We start from the raw sequence: 23,731 nt of genomic DNA on the forward strand, positions 1-23,731 counted from the left end.
CCTACAAACACAACATTAGGATCCACCCAGCAGGAACCTTTTCTGATGTGTAATAAATGGAAGGATGGAAAACATGCAGGATGTCGGCCCTCCAGTACCGACTGTGGACACCCCCGCTCTAAATGGAGCCCAGTTTGAATTGGATCTTTATTGATCCAAAGAGACAAACAATATCAGACACTAAATGACAACATGAGAAAATAAACAGGAGGGAAATCTTGGAGGTCAGAGGTCATCATCATGATCCAGTCAGAGTCTCTTTAGACTCAAACTGCTGCAGCTTCAACCTCTGAGGATCAGCAGGACACTGAGACCATTTTCTACTTTACAGAGATCAGATCCTGCAGAGAGAAGAAGGAAGGAGAGAGCAGATCAGTGAGTGTTTCCAGCCTCTCTCCAGCAGCAGTCAGTGACGCAGCACATCCACTAGATGGTTTCCAGGCTGCAGTCAGACTGATCTCAGAGCTGTGACCAAGATGAACCTGATCAGTTGTTTCCTGTTGAACTGAGAGAACAAACAGATCTGAGATCAGATCTGCTGCTGCCACAGTTTGATGGATGAGGACCACTGTCTCTAGACATGTTGGACGGCTGGACGCTGGAGTCCAGCTGGACTTCCTGGAGACATGGACACAGCAACAACACTCATCTTCACACCAACACAAACACAGGAACACAGCAAGCTGCTGCTCCTCTGATTGGCTGATTGCTGTCTCTGTGTCCAATCAGGAAGCCTGAACCATTCTCCTCCCACTGAGAAGCTGCAGCTTTACTGGGAACACTGGATCTTTGCTTTGATGCTAACTGGGTTTAGTTCAATATGCTGACAGCAGCTGGACTCACTACAAACATTTACTTACTCTACAGTCTCTACAAGATCCTTCAGCTGCTGAACATCTGAATCCTTCAGGTTGTTGTATCTCAGGTTCAGATGTTTCAGATGGAGGGTCGGGTTGGACTTCAGAGCTGAGGCCAAATCATCACAGCTGATCTTTGACAACCTGCAGTGATACAAACTGAATAAAGAATAAAAGATGTGAGCTGAAGCCAACAGGATGCAGGTTAACCAGTCCAACAGAACCAGTTAAAGATTCTCATCAATATTAATGCCAACAAGCTGCTGCTTATGCTGCACAGTGGTGCAGTTGGTAGCACTGTTGCCTTGCAGCAAGAAGGTCCTGGGTTCGATTCCCGGCCCGGGGTCTTTCTGCATGGAATTTGCATGTTCTCCCTGTGCATGCGTGGGTTCTCTCCGGGTACTCCGGCTTCCTCCCACAGTCCAAAAACATGACTGTTAGGTTAATTGGTCTATCTAAATTCTCCCTAGGGGTGAGTGTGTGTGTGTGCATGGTTGTGTGTCCTGTCTGTCTTTCTGTTGCCCTGTGACAGACTGGCGACCTGTCCAGGGTGACCCCGCCTCTCGCCCGGAACGTAGCTGTAGAGGCACCAGCAGCCCTCCCGACCCCATTAGGGACAAGGGTGAACAGAAAATGGATGGATGCTGCTGCTGCTTCAATAAAGACCTGCTGACTTCAGAACCAGAACCTGGTACTGGGTCATGTTGTGTTGGAGGATTTTAGTCAGTAAAATCATTCCAGGTTCTGATCAAAGTGTTGAAGTCATTGATTATTGATTTGTTCCTGTCAGATTCCAGGAATTCACTTTTCTAGACTGGGTTGAATGACCTTTGACCTGCTTCACATGAGGGGGATTTCTACACACTGGGGGTCCGAATGCTGTCCTGTTCTGACCTCAGATCAGCAGGTCCAACTCAGTTACACAGAGGGACTAAATTAAACTCTGGATCCAAGTCCAGGAACAAACTCAGAAAATATTTATTAGAACAGAAGAAATTAATTTGATTTATGACCAGGCCCAGAGCAAAATTCAGTGTAAGAGGTGAACAGAACCTGGTACCAGAAGCCCATTAAAATTCTGTTTACATCATTTTAAACTGTGTGATTATGAGTGGGAATAAAAATAGCAGCAGGTATTTTGTTCCATATAACACAGTAGGAGTGTAACAGGTAAACCTTTATGGATGAAACTCCACTAAAAACCCACCTGTTTATTTGAAATATAATCAATTACAAATTTATTGATGGAACCTGAATTAATGTCGTGTTTTGATTGTTGATTCTATGTTTCATTGTGTTTCTGTGTTTGTAATGATGTAAAGCACTTTGAAATGCCTTGCTGCTGAAATGTGCTATACAAATAACATTTGATTGATTGATTGATTATATCTAATTATTCACAGAAATATCAATAATTATAAAATTACATACAACAATATCTCCAGTCTGCAGCCTTCAGTCTGTAGAAAACCACAGAGCTCCTTCAGTCCAGAATCTCCCAGGTTGTTTCCTCCGAGGTCCAGTCCTGTCAGACGGGTCGGGTTGGACTTCAGAGTTGAGGTCAAATCATCACAGCTGATCTTTGACAAACTGCAGAACTTCAATCTGAATAAAGAATAAAAGATGTGAGCTGAAGCCAACAGGATGCAGGTTAACCAGTCCAACAGAACCAGTTAAAGATTCTCCATCCATCCATCCATCCATCGATCCATCCATCCATCCATCCATCCATCCATCCATCCATCCATCTTCTTCCGCTTATCCAAGGTCAGATCGCGGGGGTAGCAGCTTCAGAAGGGAGGCCCAGACTTCCCTCTCCCCGGCCACTTCTTCTAGCTCTTCCGGGGGAATCCCGAGGCGTTCCCAGGCCAGCCGAGAGACATAGTCCCTCCAGCGTGTCCTGGGTCTTCCCCGGGGCCTCCTCCCGGTGGGACGTGCCCGGAACACCTCACCAGGGAGGCGTCCAGGAGGCATCCTGACCAGATGCCCGAGCCACCTCAACTGGCTCCTCTCGATGTGAAGGAGCAGCGGCTCTACTCTGAGTCCCTCCCGGATGACTGAGCTTCTCACCCTATGTCTAAGGGAGAGCCCAGCCACCCTACGGAGAAAACCCATTTCGGCCACTTGTATCCGCGATCTCGTTCTTTCGGTCATGACCCAAAGCTCATGACCATAGATGAGGGTGGGAACGTAGATCGACCGGTAAATCGAGAGCTTCGCTTTTTGGCTCAGCTCTCTCTTCACCACGACGGACCGGTACAGCGCCCGCTTGACAGCAGACGCTGCGCCAATCCGCCTGTCGACCTCCCGCTCCCTTCCTCCCTCATTCGTGAACAAGATCCCGAGATACTTGAACTCCTCCACCTGGGGCAGGACACCCCCCTTGACCCGGAGAAGGCACTCTACCATTTTCCGGCTCAAGACCATGGCCTCGGATTTGGAGGCACTGATCCCCATCCCGGCCGCTTCACACTCGGCTGCGAACCGCTCCAGCGAGAGCTGCAGATCATGACCTGATGAGGCCAGTAGGACCACATCGTCTGCAAAAAGCAGAGACGAGATCCTAAGGCCACCAAATCGGATCCCCTCAACACCTTGGCTGGTCTAGAGATTCTGTCCATGAAAGTGATGAACAGAATCGGTGACAAAGGGCAGCCCTGGCGGAGTCCAACTCTCACCGGAAACGAGCCCGACTTACTGCCGGCAATGCGGACCAGACTCTGACACCGGTCATACAGGGACCTGACAGCCCGTATCAAAGGGCCCGGTACCCCATACTCCCGGAGAACCCCCCCACAGGGCTCCCCGAGGGACACGGTCGAACGCCTTCTCCAAGTCCACAAAACACATGTAGACTGGTTGGGCGAACTCCCATGCACCCTCCAGGACCCTGCTGAGGGTGTAGAGCTGGTCCAGTGTTCCACGACCAGGACAAAAACCACACTGCTCTTCCTGGATCCGAGGTTCGACTATCCGACGGACCCTCCTCTCCAGGACCCCTGAATAGACCTTGCCAGGGAGGCTTAAGAGTGTGACCCCTCTATAATTGGAGCACACCCTCCGGTCCCCCTTTTTGAACAGGGGGACCACCACCCCGGTCTGCCAGTCCAGGGGAACTGCCCCCGATGTCAATGCGATATTGCAGAGTCGCGTCAGCCAACACAACCCTACAACATCCAGAGCCTTAAGGAACTCCGGGCGGATCTCATCCACCCCCGGAGCCTTGCCACCGAGGAGCTTCTCAACCACCTCGGTGACCTCGTCCCCAGAGATTGGAGAGCCCAACCCAGAGTCCCCAGGCTCAGCTTCCTCAATGGAAGGCATGTTGGTGGGATTGAGGAGGTCTTCGAAGTACTCTGCCCACCGGCCCACAATGTCCCGAGTAGAGGTCAGCAGCACACCATCCCCACTATAAACAGTGTTGGTGCCGTACTGCTTCCCCCCCCTGAGACGCCGGATGGTGACCAGAATCGCTTCGAAGCCGTACGGAAGTCTTTCTCCATGGCCTCTCCAAACTCCTCCCACGCCCGAGTTTTTGCCTCAGCAACCGCCCGAGCCGCATGCCGCTTCGCCTGCCGGTACCCATCAGCTGCTTCCGGAGTCCCACAGGCCAAAAAGGCCCGGTAGGACTCTTTCTTCAGCCTGACGGCATCCCTCACCGAAGGTGTCCACCAACGGGTACGAGGGTTGCCGCCGCGACAGGCACCGACAACCTTGCGGCCACAGCTCCGACCGGCCGCCTCGACAATGGAGGCACGGAACACAGTCCACTCAGACTCCATGTCCCCCACCTCCCCCGGGACGTGTTCAAAGTTTTGCCGGAGATGGGAGTTAAAGCTCCGTCTCACAGGGGATTCCGCCAGACGTTCCCAGCAGACCCTCACAACACGTTTGGGCCTGCCAGGTCTTACCGGCTTCCTCCCCCACCACCGGAGCCAACTCACCACCAGGTAGTGGTCAGTGGACAGCTCCGCACCTCTCTTCACCCAAGTGTCCAAGACATACGGCCGCAGATCCGATGAAACGATGACAAAGTCGATCATCAAACTGCGGCCTAGGGTGTCCTGGTGCCAAGTGCACATATGAACACCCTTATGCCTGAACATGGTGTTCGATATGGACAATCCATGACGAGCACAGAAGTCCAACAACAGAACACCATTCGAGTTCAGATCGGGGGGGCCGTTCCTCCTAACCACGCCCCTCCAGGTCTCACTGTCATTGCCCACGTGAGCGTTGAAGTCCCCCAGTAGAACAAGGGAGTCCCCAGGAGGGGCACTCTCCAGTACCCCCTCTAAGGACTCCAAAAAGGGTGGGTAATCTGAACTGTCGTTCGGCCCGTAAGCACAAACTACAGTCAGGACCCGTCCCCCCACCCGTAGGCGGAGAGATGCTACCCTCTCGTTCACCGGAGTAAACCCCAACGTACAGGCGCCGAGATGGGGAGCAACAAGTATGCCCACTCCTGCCCGACGCCTCTCACCTTGGGCAACTCCAGAGTGGAAGTATGTCCAGCCCCTCTCAACGAGGCTGGTTCCAGAACCAGAGCCATGCGTCGAGGTGAGACCGACTATTTCTAGCCGGAACCTCTCGACCTCACACACTAGCTCCGGCTCCTTCCCCACCAGAGAGGTGACATTCCACGTCCCAAGAGCCAGCTTCTGCAACCAAGGATCGGATCGCCAGGGTCCCCTCCCTCTGCTGCCACCCATCCCACACTGCACCCGACCCCTTTGGCCCCTCTCACAGGTGGTGGGCCCATGGGAGGGGGGACCCATGTTTCCTCTTCGGGCTGAGCCCGGCCGGGCTCCATGGGTTAAAGCCCGGCCACCAGATGCTCGCCATCGTGCCCCCCCTCCAGGCCTGGCTCCAGAGTGGGGCCCCGGTGACCCGCGTCCGGGCGAGGGAACGCCAAATCCAATGTTTTTATCCGTCATTGGGGTCTTCGGGCTGCGCTTTGTCTGGTCCCTCACCTAGGACCTGTCTGCCTTGGGTGACCCTACCAGGGGCATGAAGCCCCAGACAGCATAGCTCCTAGGATCATTGGAGCACTCAAACCCCTCCACCACGATAAGGTGGCAGCCCAAGGAGAGATTCTCATCAATATTAATGCCAACAAGCTGATGCTTCAATAAAGACCTGCTGATTTCAGAACCAGAACCAGAACCAGAACCTGGTACTGGGTCATGTTGTGTTGGAGGATTTTAGTCAGTAAAATCATTCCAGGTTCTGATCAAAGTGTTGAAGCATCAATCATTGATTATTGATTTGTTCCTGTCAGATTCCAGGAATTCACTTTTCTAGACTGGGTTGAATGACCTTTGACCTGCTTCACATGAGGGGGATTTCTACACACTGGGGGTCCAAATGCTGTCCTGTTCTGACCTCAGATCAGCAGGTCCAACTCAGTTACACAGAGGGACTAAATTAAACTCTGGATCCAAGTCCAGGAACAAACTCAGAAAATATTTATTAGAACAGAAGAAATTAATTTGATTTATGATCAATTATATCTAATTATTCACAGAAATATCAATAATTACAGAATTAAAATACCTCAATGTCTCCAGTCTGCAGCCTTCAGTCTGTAGAAAACCACAGAGCTCCTTCACTACAGAATCTTCCAGGTTGGTTCCGATCAGGTTCAGTTCTGTCAGATGGGTCGGGTTGGACTTCAGAGCTGAGAACAGAGAAGTCCAGCTGGTCTCTGATAAACTGCATTTCTCCAATCTGAATAAAGAATAAAAGATGTGAGCTGAAGCCAACAGGATGCAGGTTAAAACTGAAATATGAACAAATAAATAATAAAAATGTAGAAAATTAATTTCCCTGAATGTAAAAGAAACATGATGAACTGATTCTAACATCTGATCCAGTCAAACTGGTTTAAAGAGTCCAAACCAGCAGAACCAGAACATTTGATCAATAAATAAACTCAAAGTTTTCTATCAGCCTGGATGAGTTGAGCTATTTCTGCTGGTTCCTGATCATCAGCTGGAGACCCGACTTGGTAACTGGATCAGAACCACTCAGTTTATTCATTAATGGCCTTGGGTTCTTATTAAAGCTGCTGAAAGCCAATGGAGGCCATTATTTCCTAAGGAGACGTGACCTGATGAAGCATCATCACAGAGACGAGGCTCCAACCGACTGACAGCTGTCAGACTGAAGAGGACGGTTCCTCTCTGACCCGGCCCAACAGAACCACAGCTTCAGGACAAAGCTGAGGAACCTGCTGCTGCTGCAAACCTCACTTTCATTCATTTCATCTAGATTTGCTTTTCTACAATCAGTCATTTCTTAGATTTGGTCATTAATGATGATTTGAACTTGTCAGTGTTTGTGGCTCGACTCTGGAGGAACAACATTTCATTCTGGATGTAAAGATGAGAATCAGAAATGAGAAATAAAACAATCTGAATCTTTACCAAACCAAACTGAAACATCTCCATCATTAATTTACGTCATTTGAATTATTTTTACTCATTTTGTTCATCAGTAAAAACATTTAAAATCAGAAAAACTGAAAAACAAAGTTCAATAATCTCAAAGTCTGAAATAAGAAAATAATTCATTTATAAGGTAAAATGTTTTAGAGATTTTATTCTGACATTTAAACAGATTGTTTTAAAAGAAAATATATTAAATTAACTTATTAATTAACCTAATGATTGAAGAATCAATGAATGATTTTATTGTATAAATAAAGAAAACAAACCTCAGAATCTTCACTTTACTGACTGAACTCTCCAGGATCTCAACCAGAGGCTTCAGATCAGAGTCTCCAAAGGTTCCACCTCCATGTATGTTAATGTCATTTATTTCCAGTTCAGTCAGATCTGGGTTGGACTTCAGAGCCGAGGCCAAAACTTCACATTCATCCTTATCAAGCGAACAGCCACCAAGTCTGTGATTAGAGAAGAAATAAATTCAGTTCTAATGAAATCAATCTGGATCATAAACAGACTAAAATATGATAACAGTGATGTCATCATCTGATCAACATCTGATCTTCAATTTACTGAGTTTGACCCCACAGAGAATCTGTGCAGGTCCTGGTTAAAGTCCAGGTTCTGGTTCTGGTTCTGGTCCAGGCTTCATGTCCTCAGACCTTCAGCTGCAGTCAGATGTTGAAGATCTTCTATCATCTGTGAAGGAAAGTTCAGTTTTCTCTGCAGCATCTGATGGAGCTGCAGCATCAGAGCCTCAAAGGAGCTGAAGCAGCTGATGAAGAGGCTGACTGAGCTGATGAAGGAAACTACTGGAGATGATGGAGAGGAGGAGGAACTGCTCACGGCTCGGACTTGAACTAGACCGTTTGGCTCCTTGAGATCTTCCACCAAGCAGGAAGTGAGTTAGAAATGAAGTGAGCAGAGCAGGAAGTCCAGCCTGCTGTGGACCTCTGGCATCTCTGGGTTTGTTTAGCCAATATCTGCTGCAGCATCTAGAATCATCATCATCATTAATAATAGTAGTATATTCTATAGAACCATAGTTCCCAGCAGCAGGTTATTAAATGCTGCCACAGAGGAAACTGGGAGCAGACCAGTATCATGATGCTCCCAGTTCTGTCTGATCTACTATAGTGATGATATGGATCATGGTGGACAGAACCAGAACCAGAACCAGAGCGTTTGGGTCCATTTTTCATGGTGAAGCAGTGAAAGTTCTCCAGTACCTAGAAGAGGCTGGGATCCATTAGCTGCTGCATGGATCATAGAGAAGTCCCCTTATTGAATGTGTTGACAGTAATAAACGATTATTAGGAACATTTTGGACTCAAGGTATCAGATATTGATCTGAAGAGGAAACTGGAACATTCACTAAAATCATGTTCTGGTTTCCTCCAGCAGAATTAAAAAGTCTCAGACAAACAATTGACATTAAAATAAAGCTTAATGAATCAGGTTGGTGGATGTAAGGAGGGACTCGAACCCTCAGGACAAAAATACACAGTTTTTATTCTCACCAGTTAAGATTAGAATAGAATAGAGATTTCAGTGATTCCTAAACCTGGTAAAGATCAAACTGAATGTGATTCATTCAGACCAACATCAGTTTTAAAAGAAAGCTGTAACTCACAAGTGGTTGATGTGGAACCACCATCATCTTTGGACTGGAAGGAAATAATTAAGGAAATTCATCCAATGGAGAGACTGACTTTCATTAAGACTTTCTGCTGATAAATAAAAAATATTGGAAGAAATGAAACGTCCACCTGAACCTGGCACCAAATGTAGGATCAATGTAATCATCTCTTTTTTATTGTGAATGTTCTCACTTTGGGTTTTACCCTTTTTTATTATTTAATTGTCTTTGTTCAACAAGATACTTTGCAGGTTTTGTTAGTGGAAATCTGAATGTTCAATGTATTTATATCTCTAAAACTGCAAAAATAACAAAATATAAAGTAAAATAAATAGTCCAAAGGATGAAGGAAGAAGTTAAAGACCAAAAACATCCAGAAGCAGAAGAAGAAGAAACAGGAGGACAATAGAGCTGAATCAGCATTCACACAATGAAAACATCTGGACTCACCGAGCCTTTCTGCAGTTCCTCACAGCTGGAACCAGTCTCTGTCGTCCTGATTCTGATGTGTTGTACTTCTCCAGGTCCAACTCATCCAGAACCTCTGACACCTGCAGCATGAAGGCCAGAGCTGAACAGTCAGTCTCTGAGAGCTGCTTCCCTGAATCCAGCAGCTTTGGGATTTCCTGATAAAACGAGTCGTCGTTCATCTCCACCAGACAGTAGAAGATGTTGATGCTTCTGTCAGGAGAGATTTTATGAGTGTTCATCTTCTTCAGGTTGGTGATGATTCTCTGGGTGGTTTCTGGACTGTTCTCTGTCTTACCCAGCAGGCCTCCTAAAAGGCTCTGGTTGGACTCCACAGTGAGACCATGAAGGAAGCGGACAAACAGGTCCAGGTGGCCATTTTTACTGCGGAGGGATTTCTCCATGACTTTCTTCATGAAATTATGCAAAGATAAGAAAAAATAACATTTTCCCAACAATGTTTTGATCATTTTTGTTTTCCTCCTGCTGGTGAAACAGTGGAGCATGTAGACTGCAGCCAGAAACTCCTGGATGCTCAGATGAACAAAGGAATAGACTGAGATGTCGCGCGTCCCTCTCTCCTTTTTAAACATCTCAGTGAACACTCCTGAGTACAACGCAGCATCTTTGATGTTGATGCCGCATTTTTTGAGCTCTTTGTCATAGAAGATCAGGTTTCCCTTCAGCAGCTGCTCAAAAGCCAGTTTTCCTAGAGACTCAATCAGCTTTATGTTCTCTGGATCTTCTTCAGCTTTTCCAAAATACTTTTCCTCCTTGATTGTGAGTTGAACCAGCAGGAACTCTATGTACATCTCAGTCAGGGTCTTGGGCAGCTCTCCTCCCTCTCTGGTCTTCATCAGATTCTCCAGAACTTTAGCAGTGATACAGCAGAAAACTGGGATGTGACACATGATGTGGAGAGTTTTTGATTTCTGGATGTGGGAGATGATCCTGCTGGCCTTCTCTTCATCATCTCTGAATCTCTTCCTGAAGTACTCCTCCTTCTGGGGGTCAGTGAACCCGCTGACCTCTATGACCCTGTCAATAGACTTATTTGGGATCAAACTAGCTGCAGCAGGTCGTGTGGTTACCCAGAGGAGAGCAGAGGGAAGCAGTTTCCCCATGAAGAGGTTTGTCAGCAGAACATCCAGTGAAGTGGACTTTTTAACATCAGTCAGAACTGGATTCTTCTTGAAGTCCAGAGGAAGTCGACTCTCATCCAGACCATCAAAGATGAAAAGAACCTGGAACTTTTTAAAGCTGCAGATTCCTGCATCTTTAATATTGTCAAAGAAGTGATGAATCAGTTCCACTAAGCTGAAAGCTTCTTCTTTCAAGTTATTCAGATCTTTGAAAGTAAATGGAAATATGAAGTCGATGTTCTGGTGGGCTTTATCTTCAGCCCAGTCCAGAGTGAACTTCTGTGTTAACAGTGTTTTCCCAATGCCAGCCACTCCCATGGTCATCACTGTTCTGATCCGTTGCTTTCTAGCAGGGTTGGGTTCAAAGATGTTTTCCAGTTTTATTTTTGCTCCTTGATTACTGGATGCTGTTTCAATGTGTCTGACCTCATGTTCCTGGTTGACCCCTCCAGTTCCTCCTTCTAATATGTAGAGCTCTGTGAAAATATCATTCAGAAATGTTTTCTCTCCACGTACTGCAATGCCTTCACAGATAGATTCCCAGGTATTCTTTAGAGACTCTTTGAGGTCATGTTGACATCGATCATCAAAATCTGAACAGAGAAAAAGACACAAGATGAAACACTTGAACAAATTAAGATTCAATTAATTGAATTTTAATTTGATTGTTTCTATATCAGGATGTTTAAACAAAGATCTCGTTCCAATTATAGACCATGAGGAGGATTTCATTCGGAAGAAACTGTCATGATGAGCGGTGTGAGGTAGACGCTGAGAAACCAGGTAGAAAATGAAGAAACGATGATTTAAGGATGAATACAGAAAAAAACAACAATCCAAAGTCCAGGCACCACCGATAAAGAGCAGAAGGCTAAGGCTCAAAAAACTGGTAGCAACTGGAAACTCAAATGGACGGTAGTAACAGACGTAACCAGACAGATACGACAAGGACCCAACAAAGAACATTGAACACAGGAGGCATTAAATACACAGAGGGAACAAGATAGAGCTGGGAACAATCACGGGGCAGACAGGACAACACAGAGACTCAATTAACTGAAAACGACACACAAAAACCTAACTTAACACAGAGAAAAAAACAAATCCTTACAGAAACGTGAAACATTCAAATCATGAAGAAAACGAGTCGTAGTACTGTGTAGCTTTGCTTGTTGATAAATTGACTGGACTACAAACATCATGCTGAACATTCGAAGTGTTTTCACACTAGGAGTCGCCTCCTGCCAATCTGCAGGAAAACCTTTCCATAGTTTTTGACCTACAGCTCAGCAGGAGGTGTTCAACCATAGTGCTCCATTGTTTTTGTTATAACTGTAGTCACTGTTGGATGAGTTCACTTCCACTCAGTCATGATTGGTGAAGGGACTAACCTAAATCAGAGGAGTTAGAGGACAAACTCAGCTGATTGGACAGGGCAGGATCTATAAAGTGAAGACGTTTGATCATCAATCTGCAGGCTCTCTGTCCTTTCATCCTCACAGCATCTATGGTCTCCCGGGCCTTGTTTGCTGTTATTTGGTTCCCTTCAAGTATTGCCCGTTTCTCCGAAAGATTAAAGACACCGTCTGTTTCCAGGTCATCGAGGAGCTGAATCAGGATTTCCTCAGAAACTCTCTTCACAAACTCACTGCGAACTTTGAAAAGTTTTTCCTCTGCAGGCAGAAACAGAAACAGGATTCATTCAAACTGACGTCTGAGAGAAAAACATGATGCAGATCAACTATTCATGTTGCTCCATCCAGAGATTCCCCTCAGAGTCTGTTGATCAGCTCCTCAGGTCTAAACCTGTTGTTGTGTTTCTGCCTCATATCTGAGTGATGATCACTGATTCTGTCTACATGAGAACAAATGAAGCTTCTGGTTCATCACTTTATTTCCTCACTGCAGGAAAAACAATAAAACAAACACCTTCTAAATATAGAGCTGCACTATTTCAGAAAAACAGGAAATTATGATATTATTGGTGAAAAATATTGACTTATTAAACATTCTCCTCACTTTCCTTTTTTTACCATCATCAGGTCTTCACTTCTGTCTCTAAGCTTTAGCATCTTTGTCACCAAATGTTGGAATAAAATGAACAGCAAGTCTTTCCATCTGAGATAATAAATTAGTAATAAATGATGTGATTACTGGATAAATTAATGAGTGGATATAGTAAATATTCCTGAAGTATCAGAGCTGCTGGCCTGTTTTTCACTTTGGTTCCTTTTAGTTCTGTTTCCATCTGAGTTCAGTTTTTACCTTCAGGTTTCACAGAAACTCACAATGTTTCCACCAGAGCTTCACTGAACAGGAAGCATGAAAACAATAAATACACACTGAGGCTGTGGTTCATCACATGGCAGCAACACAGGCTGTGATTGGTCAGTTTGTTTCTTTATTATGTTTAATTTCTGCTTCTGATCACTTACCAAAATCCTGCTGGACTTCCTGCTGCTGCGCCATTTTTTATCTGGAAAACATGAAGGATTTATTATGTTTCAGACTCCATCCATCCATTTTCTTTCACTTATCCGGGGTCGGGTTGTGGGGGTAGCAGCTTCAGAAGGGAGGCCCAGACTTCCCTCTCCCCGGTCACTTCTTCCAGCTCTTCTGGGGGAATCCCAAGGCATTCCCAGGCCAGTCGAGAGACATAGTCCCTCAAGCGTGTCCTGGGTCTTCCCCGGGGCCTCCTCCCGGTGGGACGTGAACACCTCACCTGGGAGGTGTCCATCCTGACCAGATGCCCGAGTCACCTCAACTGGCTGCTCTTGACGTGAAGGAGCAGCGGCTCTACTCTGGGTCCCTCCCGGATGACTGAGCTTCTCACCCTATTTCTAAGTTCTGTTGTTCTGAGCAGTATGCAACAAAATTTCGTTCTGTATACACCCTGTGCATGCAAAATGATAATAAAGTCAGTCTAAGTCTAAGTCTAAGGGAGAGCCCAGACAGCCTACGGAGAAAATCCATTTCGGTCGCTTGTGTCTGTGATTTCATTCTTTTGGTCATGACCCAAAGCTCATGACCATATGCAACGGTACCAGTGTGATTCAAATGGGCAACTTGAATTTACGACCATTAATTTAATAAATATAAGGTTGCAATAACTCTACTTAAAAAGTTACCGTAGCAAAGCTAAAGTCCGATCCACTCCCTGGTGCCCATGCTCCTGATGGACCTGAGTCAGGATGTCCTTGGTCAGGGCATTGGGCAGGAGGAGTTGGTGTACTGCCCCACCGCCATCTGTGCGAAACACCCGTTGATACATTAGACCATCCAATTCAGTCAGGCAATCCCACTGGCTGAGCAATGCAAGGGCAGATTGTGAAAGCCCTTGCCGCTCAGTACGATTTGGCTGCTCTTTTCTTTGAATAAAGGAAAGAACTTCTTGAAGGATCAGCCTGCTGGAGGACATGGAGATCACCAGGGGCAAAAGAGGGAAAGACAGTTACAGAGGACTGGATAGTTTGTATTTGCTCACTCTGCACAGCTTGCTGTAATGGCTGAGGAACAAGAGTACCTGAAACCAAAGAAGCCACTTCCGGGGGAGTCGGCCAAGGCCAGCAAGACAAAGCGTCAGCATTTTGATTGGACTTAGCAGGCCTATATTTTAACTCAAAGTTAAAGGAAGCAAGCTGGGCTGCCCAGCGCTGCTCCACTGCTCCAAGCTTAGCCAAGTCCAAATGGCTCAGAGGATTATTGTCTATATAGACAATACACCTATGGCCCAAAAGGTAATCTCTAAATTTTTCTGTCATTGCCCATTTCTGGCCCAACAGCTCCAATTTCATTGAGCAGTAATTTGACATATTTCGCTCGCTAGGTCTTAACCAGTGGTTAGCAAAAGCAATGGGTCTTATTTTCCCCATCTTGTTCTTGTGACAAGACCGCTCCCAACCCACTGTAGCTTGCGTCCACCTCTAGAATGAAAGGGAGGGAAAAATCTGCATAAGCAAGGACTGGAGTAGAAGTGAGCTTGGTTTTAATAGCCTCAAAACTCTGTTGGCATTCCTCAGTCCAGGCTCCAACAATACTCTGGGTAACCTTCTTTTTAGACCCTTTACTAGTTAGTTCTGCTGCTCTACGATGCAAGGGGGCAGCCATCTTAGCAAATCCTTCCACAAACCTGCGGAAGTAGCTAGCGAATCCCAAAAAGGAACACAACTCGGTGGCCGTGGTGGGCACAGGCCAATTTGTGACCACCTCGATTTTAGCAGGGTCAGTGGCTACTCCCTGGTCAGAAATTACATGGCCCAGGTAATGCACCTCCTTCTGGAAAAAGCAGCATTTGCTCAGTTTGGCTTTAAGGCCCTCCTTCTGAAGCCGTCCCAACACCACATCCAGCCTCTCAAGATGTTGCTGTATAGAGGATGAAAACACAACAATGTCATCTAAATACAGTAACAGGGATTGGCATTGCTGGTCACCAAAAATGCGCTGCATCAAGCGTTGGAAAGTGCTCGGGGCATTGCATAGGCCGAAAGGCATGCGATTCCACTCGAACAGCCCAAAAGGTGTACAGAAAGCGATTTTATGGCGATCACTTGCCGTGACAGGAACTTGATTATAACCACTGGCCAAGTCCATAGTGGAAAATCACTGGGCCCCTGTAAAGCATCCAGGGACTCCTCAATGCGAGGGAGTGGAAAAGCGTCCTTCCGTGTCTTGATGTTAAGTTGACGATAATCGACACAGAGCCTAATGCTGCCATATTTTTTGCAAACAAGCACAATTGGTGATGCATAGGGGCTAGAGCTTTCCCTAATGACATTTGCTGCCAAAAGCTGATTTATGTGGTCCTTCACAAGTTCATAGTCCGATGGAGGAATTTGACGGTAACACTGCCGAACGGGAGCGTCATCAAGAAGGGGAATGTCATGACTAATCAGGTTGGTGCAACCTAAGTCCTGATCGTTAGTGGCAAACACGGAAGTGTATTTACCCAACAGTGCTCACACCCGACCCTGTTCCTCCGCAGGCAAAGATGATAAATCAATCGCCTCGATCCCATCGGAGGCAGGAGCAGCAGCTGTTTGGGAAAACACATTTACAAATAATGGGACTTCAGTTACGCCCGCTGGAAGACTCACCACACCAACACTATTTAAAGTTCCCACAGTGGTACGAGGGCAAAGCAACACATCTGTGTGGCCCACATTTACCACTGGGACATAATCAGTCCCCCGGACAACCTGAACTAGCGCAGGAGATGCTAACAAACCAGCTGGTAAACCAGATTCAGATGGTTCAAAGAAGTCTGTAGTGCCTGAGTATTTCTGACAGCAACTGGTAGGCACAATCTTCATTACACCTCCTGGAATGCGGCAGGCCCTCCCGCCACGCACCCTAACCTTAGGAGTCTGCTCCATTTCAGCTGCATGACATTTCTGTAAAGCATTAACCAAGGGTTTGGGAGATGCCACAACAGGAGTCGTATTAAACAGAGCATTACCATGCTATCCAAATAGCTCTTGGTAACACTTATTTATGACGTTCATTCCCAACACACCAGGAACGGAAGCTGATCCACTATCAGGAGGGTTTCTCACCACCAACACTCCACAGTGGGGCATCAACTTGCCACACAGTTCAATAGATACTTCCAGATAGCCGATGTAAGGAATAGGGAGACCATTGGCTGCTTTTAGCTGTAGCCAGTGGAAAGCTCTCAAACGCTCTTCGCCCCAGGGCTCAAAGAATTCAATAAAGAAGCTCTCTGTAATAGTGGACACCATTGAACCAGTGTCAACCAGGCAAGGTACCTTTACTCCAGCCATGTCCAATTCAATATTGGACAAGCAATTAATTTAGGTGCATCTGCTGAACACAAACCATTAGTTGAGCCTATGGATGCCCCACCCGAGCTGTGGCTCTGCAACGCGGTGGGCGCTAGTTTTCAGGAAGCTGGTTTCCCTGACCCTGACAAAGATGGCTGACGGAAGGCAACGCGTGGCCCCCCACACTCCCTAGCAATCTGTCCGGGCTGTTGGCACCGTCGACATATAATAGGACCCCAACGTGGAGAGCGGCTGCGCTCTTGTGCAGTTTGAAGGAGGGTAATGTTTTGAGTAAGCTGATTAAGCTGCTCCTGTTGCTGTTTTAAAAGCTCTTTTAACTCATTAACCTCTCTTTGCGTGGGGCTAGCAATAGATGGTGACCCACCACGCACAGCAAACTGAAAACTGGATGCTGAAGGCAGAGAATTACTCCTGCCTTGTATACTAGCTGGCAACCCCTCTAATTCCCACCTCATTGCCTCACCCCTGACATCAAGCAGTGTTGCTGCCGGTTTCAGACAAACGTACTGTTTTAGCACATGACAGAGCGCACCATCAAGGACATATTCTATGAACTGGTCACGCAAGAGAACTTCAGCATTAGGCATGTGACTAGGTGCCTGTGCTTTTACTTTCTCCACGAGGCTCATCAAAGCAAGGGAGAACTCTTGCAATGTTTCACCTTCTAATTGCTTTATGGAGATAAAGGCCTCCTGTAATGCAACATGTGACTTGCTACATCCATAAAGCTCCTTGAGGATAGAAATGATTTTAGCCAGATCCCCTCGTTCCTGACTAGAGCGATATTTGATTTCATCCCTAGCCTCTCCTTCTAAATGGTCGTACAAAAAGAAGGCCTGATCTGCTGCTGACAAATTTCATGCCCGCATACATGCCTGTACCTCATCAACCCACTCGCTCACACTAATCCCCATCCGTCCCCTAAGCAAAGGACACTTACGATCACGTGGGACAAACACCAACCTGTCCGTTACTTGGGCAGCAGGGAGTGCTTCAGCTGAAGACGGCCCAGCACTGGAGCTAGATGTGGAAGGTGAGCGCTCTGCACGCAGCTGCTCATTGTCAGCCTTTAATTGAGCAACCAGGGTCTTCAATTCCAGTAGCTCTTCCTCCATTACTACAAATGACCAGCTCAACAAAATAAATGAACCGCTACTGTTTGTCCTTGGCACACCAAAAAAAAACTTACTGCTTGAGAGTAAGTATCACAATATACAATCAAATAGTGAAAGAGTCTCAGCCTCAAGACTGTAAAGATCCTGCACACAGCGCCAAAATGTGACAGTACCAGTGTGATTCAAATGGGCAACTTGAATTTACGACCATTAATTTAATAAATATAAGGTTGCAATAATTCTACTTAAAAAGTTAGCTTTAAGGCACACGGGCCCGCTACAGATGAGGATTGAGACAATCTCACCCAATTCAATAATTTTATTTATTACAAAATTGTTTAATCAGAAATATACAAATTTAAAACCATTCACATGTTAAAATAACAGTTATGGCTCAACTCGAAGATGACAGTGCAAATCAGGGAGGTTACCTACAAAAAAAACACAGCAAAAACATACAAAAAGAACAAAAGGAAATCGTGCACCAAACCAGAAAGAGTACTACCACCCGGAAAGTCCACCACCAACACCACGAGCTGGCCGTTCCTGTCAAAATAAAGGAGACTGTCATGAAGTGCGGGTGGTGAGAGGTGGTGAGGCAGACGCAGCAGACCCAGGTAAGGTAAATGGTGAATTTAATGATGGGAGCACAGTCCAAACAACGAGCAGCAGGCACATGGACACACTGACGACGAACAGACTAGACATTGACGAGGACCCGACGAGGAACAAGGAACACAGGTGGAGTTAAATACATGGGAGGGTAATGACAGAACGAGACACACCTGGGAACAATCAAGGGGAGGACAGGACAACGAAGAGACTCAAGGACACAAAAAACTCTAAATGAACACAGAAAACACAGATCCTGACAGAGACATTCAAATTACATACATTTCATAATTATACAGTTCAGTCTACGACAAATCAAGCAGCAATAGACCTTCATAAAACTAAGAATTCGTCCTGGGTTGAACCGCCACGCTGCAGCAGACACCGCCCAGAGCGGCACCAGAAGGATCAGTATGAGCTGGTCACAAAACAGCCCAAATCAGCCACACTGGACAAGGGGCAGGAGCCAGCTTACGCCGACCAGGATGGCGGGCATGAAGCCAACAACCAGGGCGACGGGTAGGCAGCGGACGACGGATAACCAGACGACAAAAGGACTGCCAGCCAGGAACAACAGAACCATGGGCAAACAGCCAGCCAAGGACAAACAGCAGCATCACTGAGCTCTGTGTAGTGCCTGTGTCAGGGAGGAGAATCAGGCAGCTTGTATGGACCGCCACAAGAAGGCTCAATCAGCGATTAGTGTTGTTAAGTGCATCATTCAAGCGAGCACTAGTATGCGGCTGGCGTGCAGTGCCAGCAAACAGCGAGGTCTGAACCGGAAGGAAAACATGATGTCTACCAGGTGAGTGAGGGCCCTTTATATACAGACAGCGCCACAACCAATTAAATTCAGGCACTTGTGTGGTGCGTTCAAAGCCCACAGGGCATACTGCCACACATAGATGAGGGTGGGAACGTAGATCGACCGGTAAATCGAGAGCTTCGCTGTTTGACTCAGCTCTCTCTTCACCACGACAGATCGGTACAGCGCCCGCTTGACAGCAGATGCTGCGCCAATCCGCCTGTCGATCTCCCGCTCCCTTCTTCCCTCAATTGTGAACAAGATCCCGACCCCCCCCCCCGACCCGAAGAAGGCACTCTACCCTTTTCCGGCTCAAGACCATGGCCTCGGATTTGGAGGCACTGATCCCCATCCCGGCCGCTTCACACTCGGCTGCGAACCGCTCCAGCGAGAGCTGCAGATCATGACCTGATGAGGCCAGTAGGACCACATCGTCGGCAAAAAGCAGAGACGAGATCCTAAGGCCACCAAATCGGATCCCCTCAACACCTTGGCTGCGCCTAGAAATTCTGTCCATGAAAGTGATGAACAGAATCGGTGACAAAGGGCAGCCCTGGCGGAGTCCAACTCTCACCGGAAATGAGCCCGACTTACTGCCGGCAATGCGGACCAGACTCTGACACCGGTCATACAGGGACCTGACAGCCCGTATCAAAGGGCCGGGTACCCCATACTCCCGGAGAACCCCCCACAGGGCTCCCCGAGGGACACGGTCGAACGCCTTCTCCAAGTCCACAAAACACATGTAGACTGGTTGGGCGAACTCCCATGCACCCTCCAGGACCCTGCTGAGGGTGTAGAGCTGGTCCAGTGTTCCACGACCAGAACCAGAACCACACTGTTCTTCCTGAATCCGAGGTTCGACTATCCGATGGACCCTCCTCTCCAGGACCCTTTATTTCATAAATAATTTACATGGGAATTTTTGATATTAGCTGTATTTTTACTGGATATTAGCCATATCCAGTATTTTTTTAAATACTGGATTTAAAAAATAATCCAGTATTTTTTTTATATCTAAAATATACTGTATTAGAGATTGAAAATACTTATTTAAATCACATGATAATTAACACACACCACTAAAATAACATTTCTTTAATTCTTAAAACCAAAAGATGTTTTTATGAAACCTGACTTGATACTTAAGAAAATCTAAAATAAACACCAACTTACCAAGTTTTTCTATGTTCCCGTTAAGGATCGTCAGTCATTCTAGGATCAGATTTCCTTCAGGCTGAAATGAAAACTTAAACATCTTTAAATCCTGTTTGTTGCCATTGGACAGTGTTGTGTTGCTGGTACCACTAGCATCAGCTGATTAAAGCTCCTCCAGAAATGCGTCTGGACTCCTGCTCAGGTGTTTAGTTTTCAGGTGACCAGTTGTCCTCACTGTCTCTGCCGTCTTCCTCTGAGAGATGATGAGAAGCAGCAGATATAAAGACACACAGGGATGAGGGGGACGAATCTGGACTGACAGAGTTTCATCCTGTTGAAACAAACCAAGTCCTGACTGGTTTTACTGAAGCTGTTATCTGGGACCAAACTGGAGAACTGAGAGGAATTGAAAAGGGGCCAAAAACTCTACAACCCTAAAGGCAACCCAATCAAAACGGCACAATGTAGAAATTGCTGGACAGCTGATTGTAATATGACTCAATAAGATCAATATTCATTCACCAAACACCATCATGTAATCTGAGATTCTTTGGTTCCACTGGATGTTGGGACAGATTGAGATTCCTGATAACTAGTTCATCTTCAGAGCTGATTACAGCAGACATCATCTCTCAGGACTGATTTAGCTCAGAACATAAACATTCAAAGTTAATGATTCTCATGTTTGGGTTCTGAAAATAATCACTATTCTTAAGGAAGATTCAACAAACTCTGCTTCTGTAAACTCTGAGTTAACTTAGCCTGAAACTGAGATCCTGGTTCCAAACTTTTTACCTCAAGATCAACAAGCTGAATATGACGAATCAAGAACCACAGGAAGTGGATTTCTGATGCTTTGATCCACCAGGTTCTGATGTCATTAGATTGTTGTTCCTCCAGAGGGCGCTGTTGCTTCTTTACAGCTTGATCAGCTTCCAACAACTGAACCACCTGCAGCCTGGACTGACATGAAGATTGATGAATAATTTGGTTGAAAATGTGAAAACTATTAATCAGTTTTCTTCCACGTCACAATAATGCAACAGCTCATATAATACTAATATAATATAATTTATATATCACTTTGTTTTGGTCACATAAATATCAGGTTAACGGGGAAATGAAAATATGATGATGTTTAAAGGGTGTAAATAGTTTCATATGGTTTTGGATTTAAAGTCAGACTTTAAGTTTAGTTTCTGCTTTAAAAGTTTAGATAAATTATCCAATTATGTCATTTATTAAAGCAAATATAAAACTTACTATATAATAGAAAAACTGTTTAAAGACGTAAAAAACTGCCGTCTCAGTTCGTTCATCATGTTGGAGCAACACTAGATGGCGCCATTTTGTTTCTTTGCACAATCAGGTTCGTTGCAGAGAAGAGAAACAACCGAACCACTAGGGTCAAAGGTCAAACTCCCGCCACCAACCTAAAGAGGAAAAGCTTCAGTGTTTCTAAAAAACCTCTAAGTTAATTTAGATTACATGAACAAACCCAAATATTTAACACTAAAACAAAAATAGAGTTAAAAAAACCTCTAAATATTCACATTTGTGGGGAGAAGTAGATTTCTTTAATTCATCAAAATAAAATGTTTAAAACTTAAACAGTTTAAAAACAACAAAACATTTATTACTGTCATTGACTGTATTAAGTGATTGAAACATAAAATACATAAACAGGTTTATTTTTAAGTGTTAACAGTTGTATAGATTATTAGAAATTAGTCTGATTCAACCAATAATTTAGCAGATTTGTGATTTTCTAATAATCAATCATTTAAAAATCCAAATGAGAGAAAATGAGCGACGGTCAGACTGGAGGACAGTTTTCTTCTGCTTTAACCTCTGAGCTCTCCAGGACAAATATGACATTTTTAATCATTTTTCTTTTTTATAAAGTCAAAATGCTTTTTAAATAAAAAAATAAAAACTCGACATATTTGATCCAAAATGGCCGACTTCCTGCTGGGTGTGTAAATCGGGTCCAATAGTCATTTTTATCGGTTCTGATGGTTTGATGTTTTAACTCAGTTACATAGATTTAAATAACAGCAGTGGGTGGGGCGGATGTTTTTACATACTCTAGGGGGCGCTGTGTTGTTATTTCACCATAATCACTTATTATTGATCAATAATTGATTGAAATGTGATCAGCTGTCCTCTGTCACCACAGACTGATTCAATCTGGATTTTCTACTGATAAAAGCCCAGAGAAATCCTCTCTGATCAATAAATTATTGACTTCATATTGAAATATTTTCCATCCACCAACCAGGAACCCAGATATCTCAGCCGGGCCACAAACACTCAGAACCTACTGGTACCAGTTTGACTCCACTATGAAACTGGGAGCAAACTCAGCTTGTTGTCTGGGTTACAGATGAAAACTCAGAGAAAACCAGAGTTCCTGATTGAAACCAGGTGCTGCAGCTCTGCATCATAAACAGAACCAGAACCAGGCCCAGTTCTGGTTCTGGTTCTGTCCAGCAGCTCAAAGAGAGAAAACCCAGTCAGGACTGGAAACCAGAAGAATGTGGAGTTAAAACTCACCTGATCAGATCTTTGCTTCTCCTTCTGTTCACACAAACCGAGTCGGAGCGACTGGAGAACCGGACCTGATTCTGCAGAACTTGAACCCGACCCACCTGAGGCTCCGCCCCCTCTCACAGCACAGGTGTGGTCACCTATTGAAAAGACAAGAATCCTGTCTGATCATCGTTACCAGGAACTAAATGTTTTAAAAAATTAATTAACATTTTAGTTTAAAGATTCTTTATGTTTTAAAAATATTTAGTTTTTTAAATCAATATTTTATTAAATTAATGGAGATTTTCAGCTTTAATCAGATTTTTATCTATAAAGAACTTTATGAAACAACCAAATGTTGCACCAATTTTCTTCTCAGCAACAATAAAAGAGCAATAAATCACTAATAATATTTTCTTCTGGTTCTGATCTGATCAGCTTGTAGATATTAAATCTGAGGGTCCAGGATTGAACCTTGGGGTTCCCCACATTCTCTTCAACCTGATGAGACGTTTCCTACTGACACAAACAAGTCCCAGTTCTTCAGGTCAGACTGGAACCAGTCCAGAACTGGACCAGAGAGTCTGACCAGTTCTCCAGTCTCTTCTATAAAATGTCATGATGCTGCACTGAGTCCAACAGAACCAAGAACCTTCATGTTTCTCCACATGTAGAAACGACCATCTGTTAATATGTTCATATTTTATTAAATACAGATTTTATGAATTTATGTAATCATGTTTAATGTTGATATGAAGGAAACTTTCCATGATGATTCTCACCTGATCCTCCCTCCTTCATTCCTGAACAGAAAGTTTTTTAAGCTTTGGCCTCTTTTAGCCTGGAGGCTTTAAGTTTTATAACTGGTTTGTCTCAAACGTTTCCAACAAAAAGTTAAAAACCTGCTGAGTTCCAAACAGGTTTTAACTTGCCGTTTACTGGAAGATGTTTCTGAGTTTCTGTCTCTGCTGTGCAGGAATGTTCCCTCGTTTCTAGCAAGTCTCAACAAAAAAACGGTTCCACCTACAAACCCGACATCAGGATCCAGGAACCTTTTCTGATGTGTAATAAATGAAGGTGAAGGTTTCAGATCAAACCCTTTAACGACTCAGAATGAAAATATCACTTTTCAAAAAGTCATACTGGTAAATAT

The 23,731-nt window shown here is 45.2% G+C and overlaps 1 protein-coding gene across 1 annotated transcript; it reads right to left on the reverse strand.

Moving 5' to 3' along the window:
* Positions 1 to 248: 248 nt before the first annotated feature.
* Positions 249 to 22,728, reverse strand: LOC102220763 (NLR family CARD domain-containing protein 3-like). The gene is made up of 10 exons (XM_023329710.1): positions 22,603 to 22,728; positions 20,065 to 20,299; positions 12,991 to 13,031; positions 11,947 to 12,228; positions 9,396 to 11,148; positions 7,576 to 7,764; positions 6,414 to 6,587; positions 2,289 to 2,462; positions 861 to 1,016; positions 249 to 341 (listed from the first exon to the last, which is right to left on the reverse strand). Exons 3-10 carry the CDS (start codon positions 13,022 to 13,024, stop codon positions 335 to 337), a joined length of 2,769 nt encoding a protein of 922 aa, XP_023185478.1. The 5' UTR covers positions 13,025 to 13,031; positions 20,065 to 20,299; positions 22,603 to 22,728; the 3' UTR covers positions 249 to 334.
* Positions 22,729 to 23,731: the final 1,003 nt, after the last annotated feature.

Source organism: Xiphophorus maculatus, chromosome 24 (assembly GCF_002775205.1).
Source record: "Xiphophorus maculatus strain JP 163 A chromosome 24, X_maculatus-5.0-male, whole genome shotgun sequence".
Classification (NCBI taxonomy): Eukaryota; Metazoa; Chordata; class Actinopteri; order Cyprinodontiformes; family Poeciliidae; genus Xiphophorus; species Xiphophorus maculatus.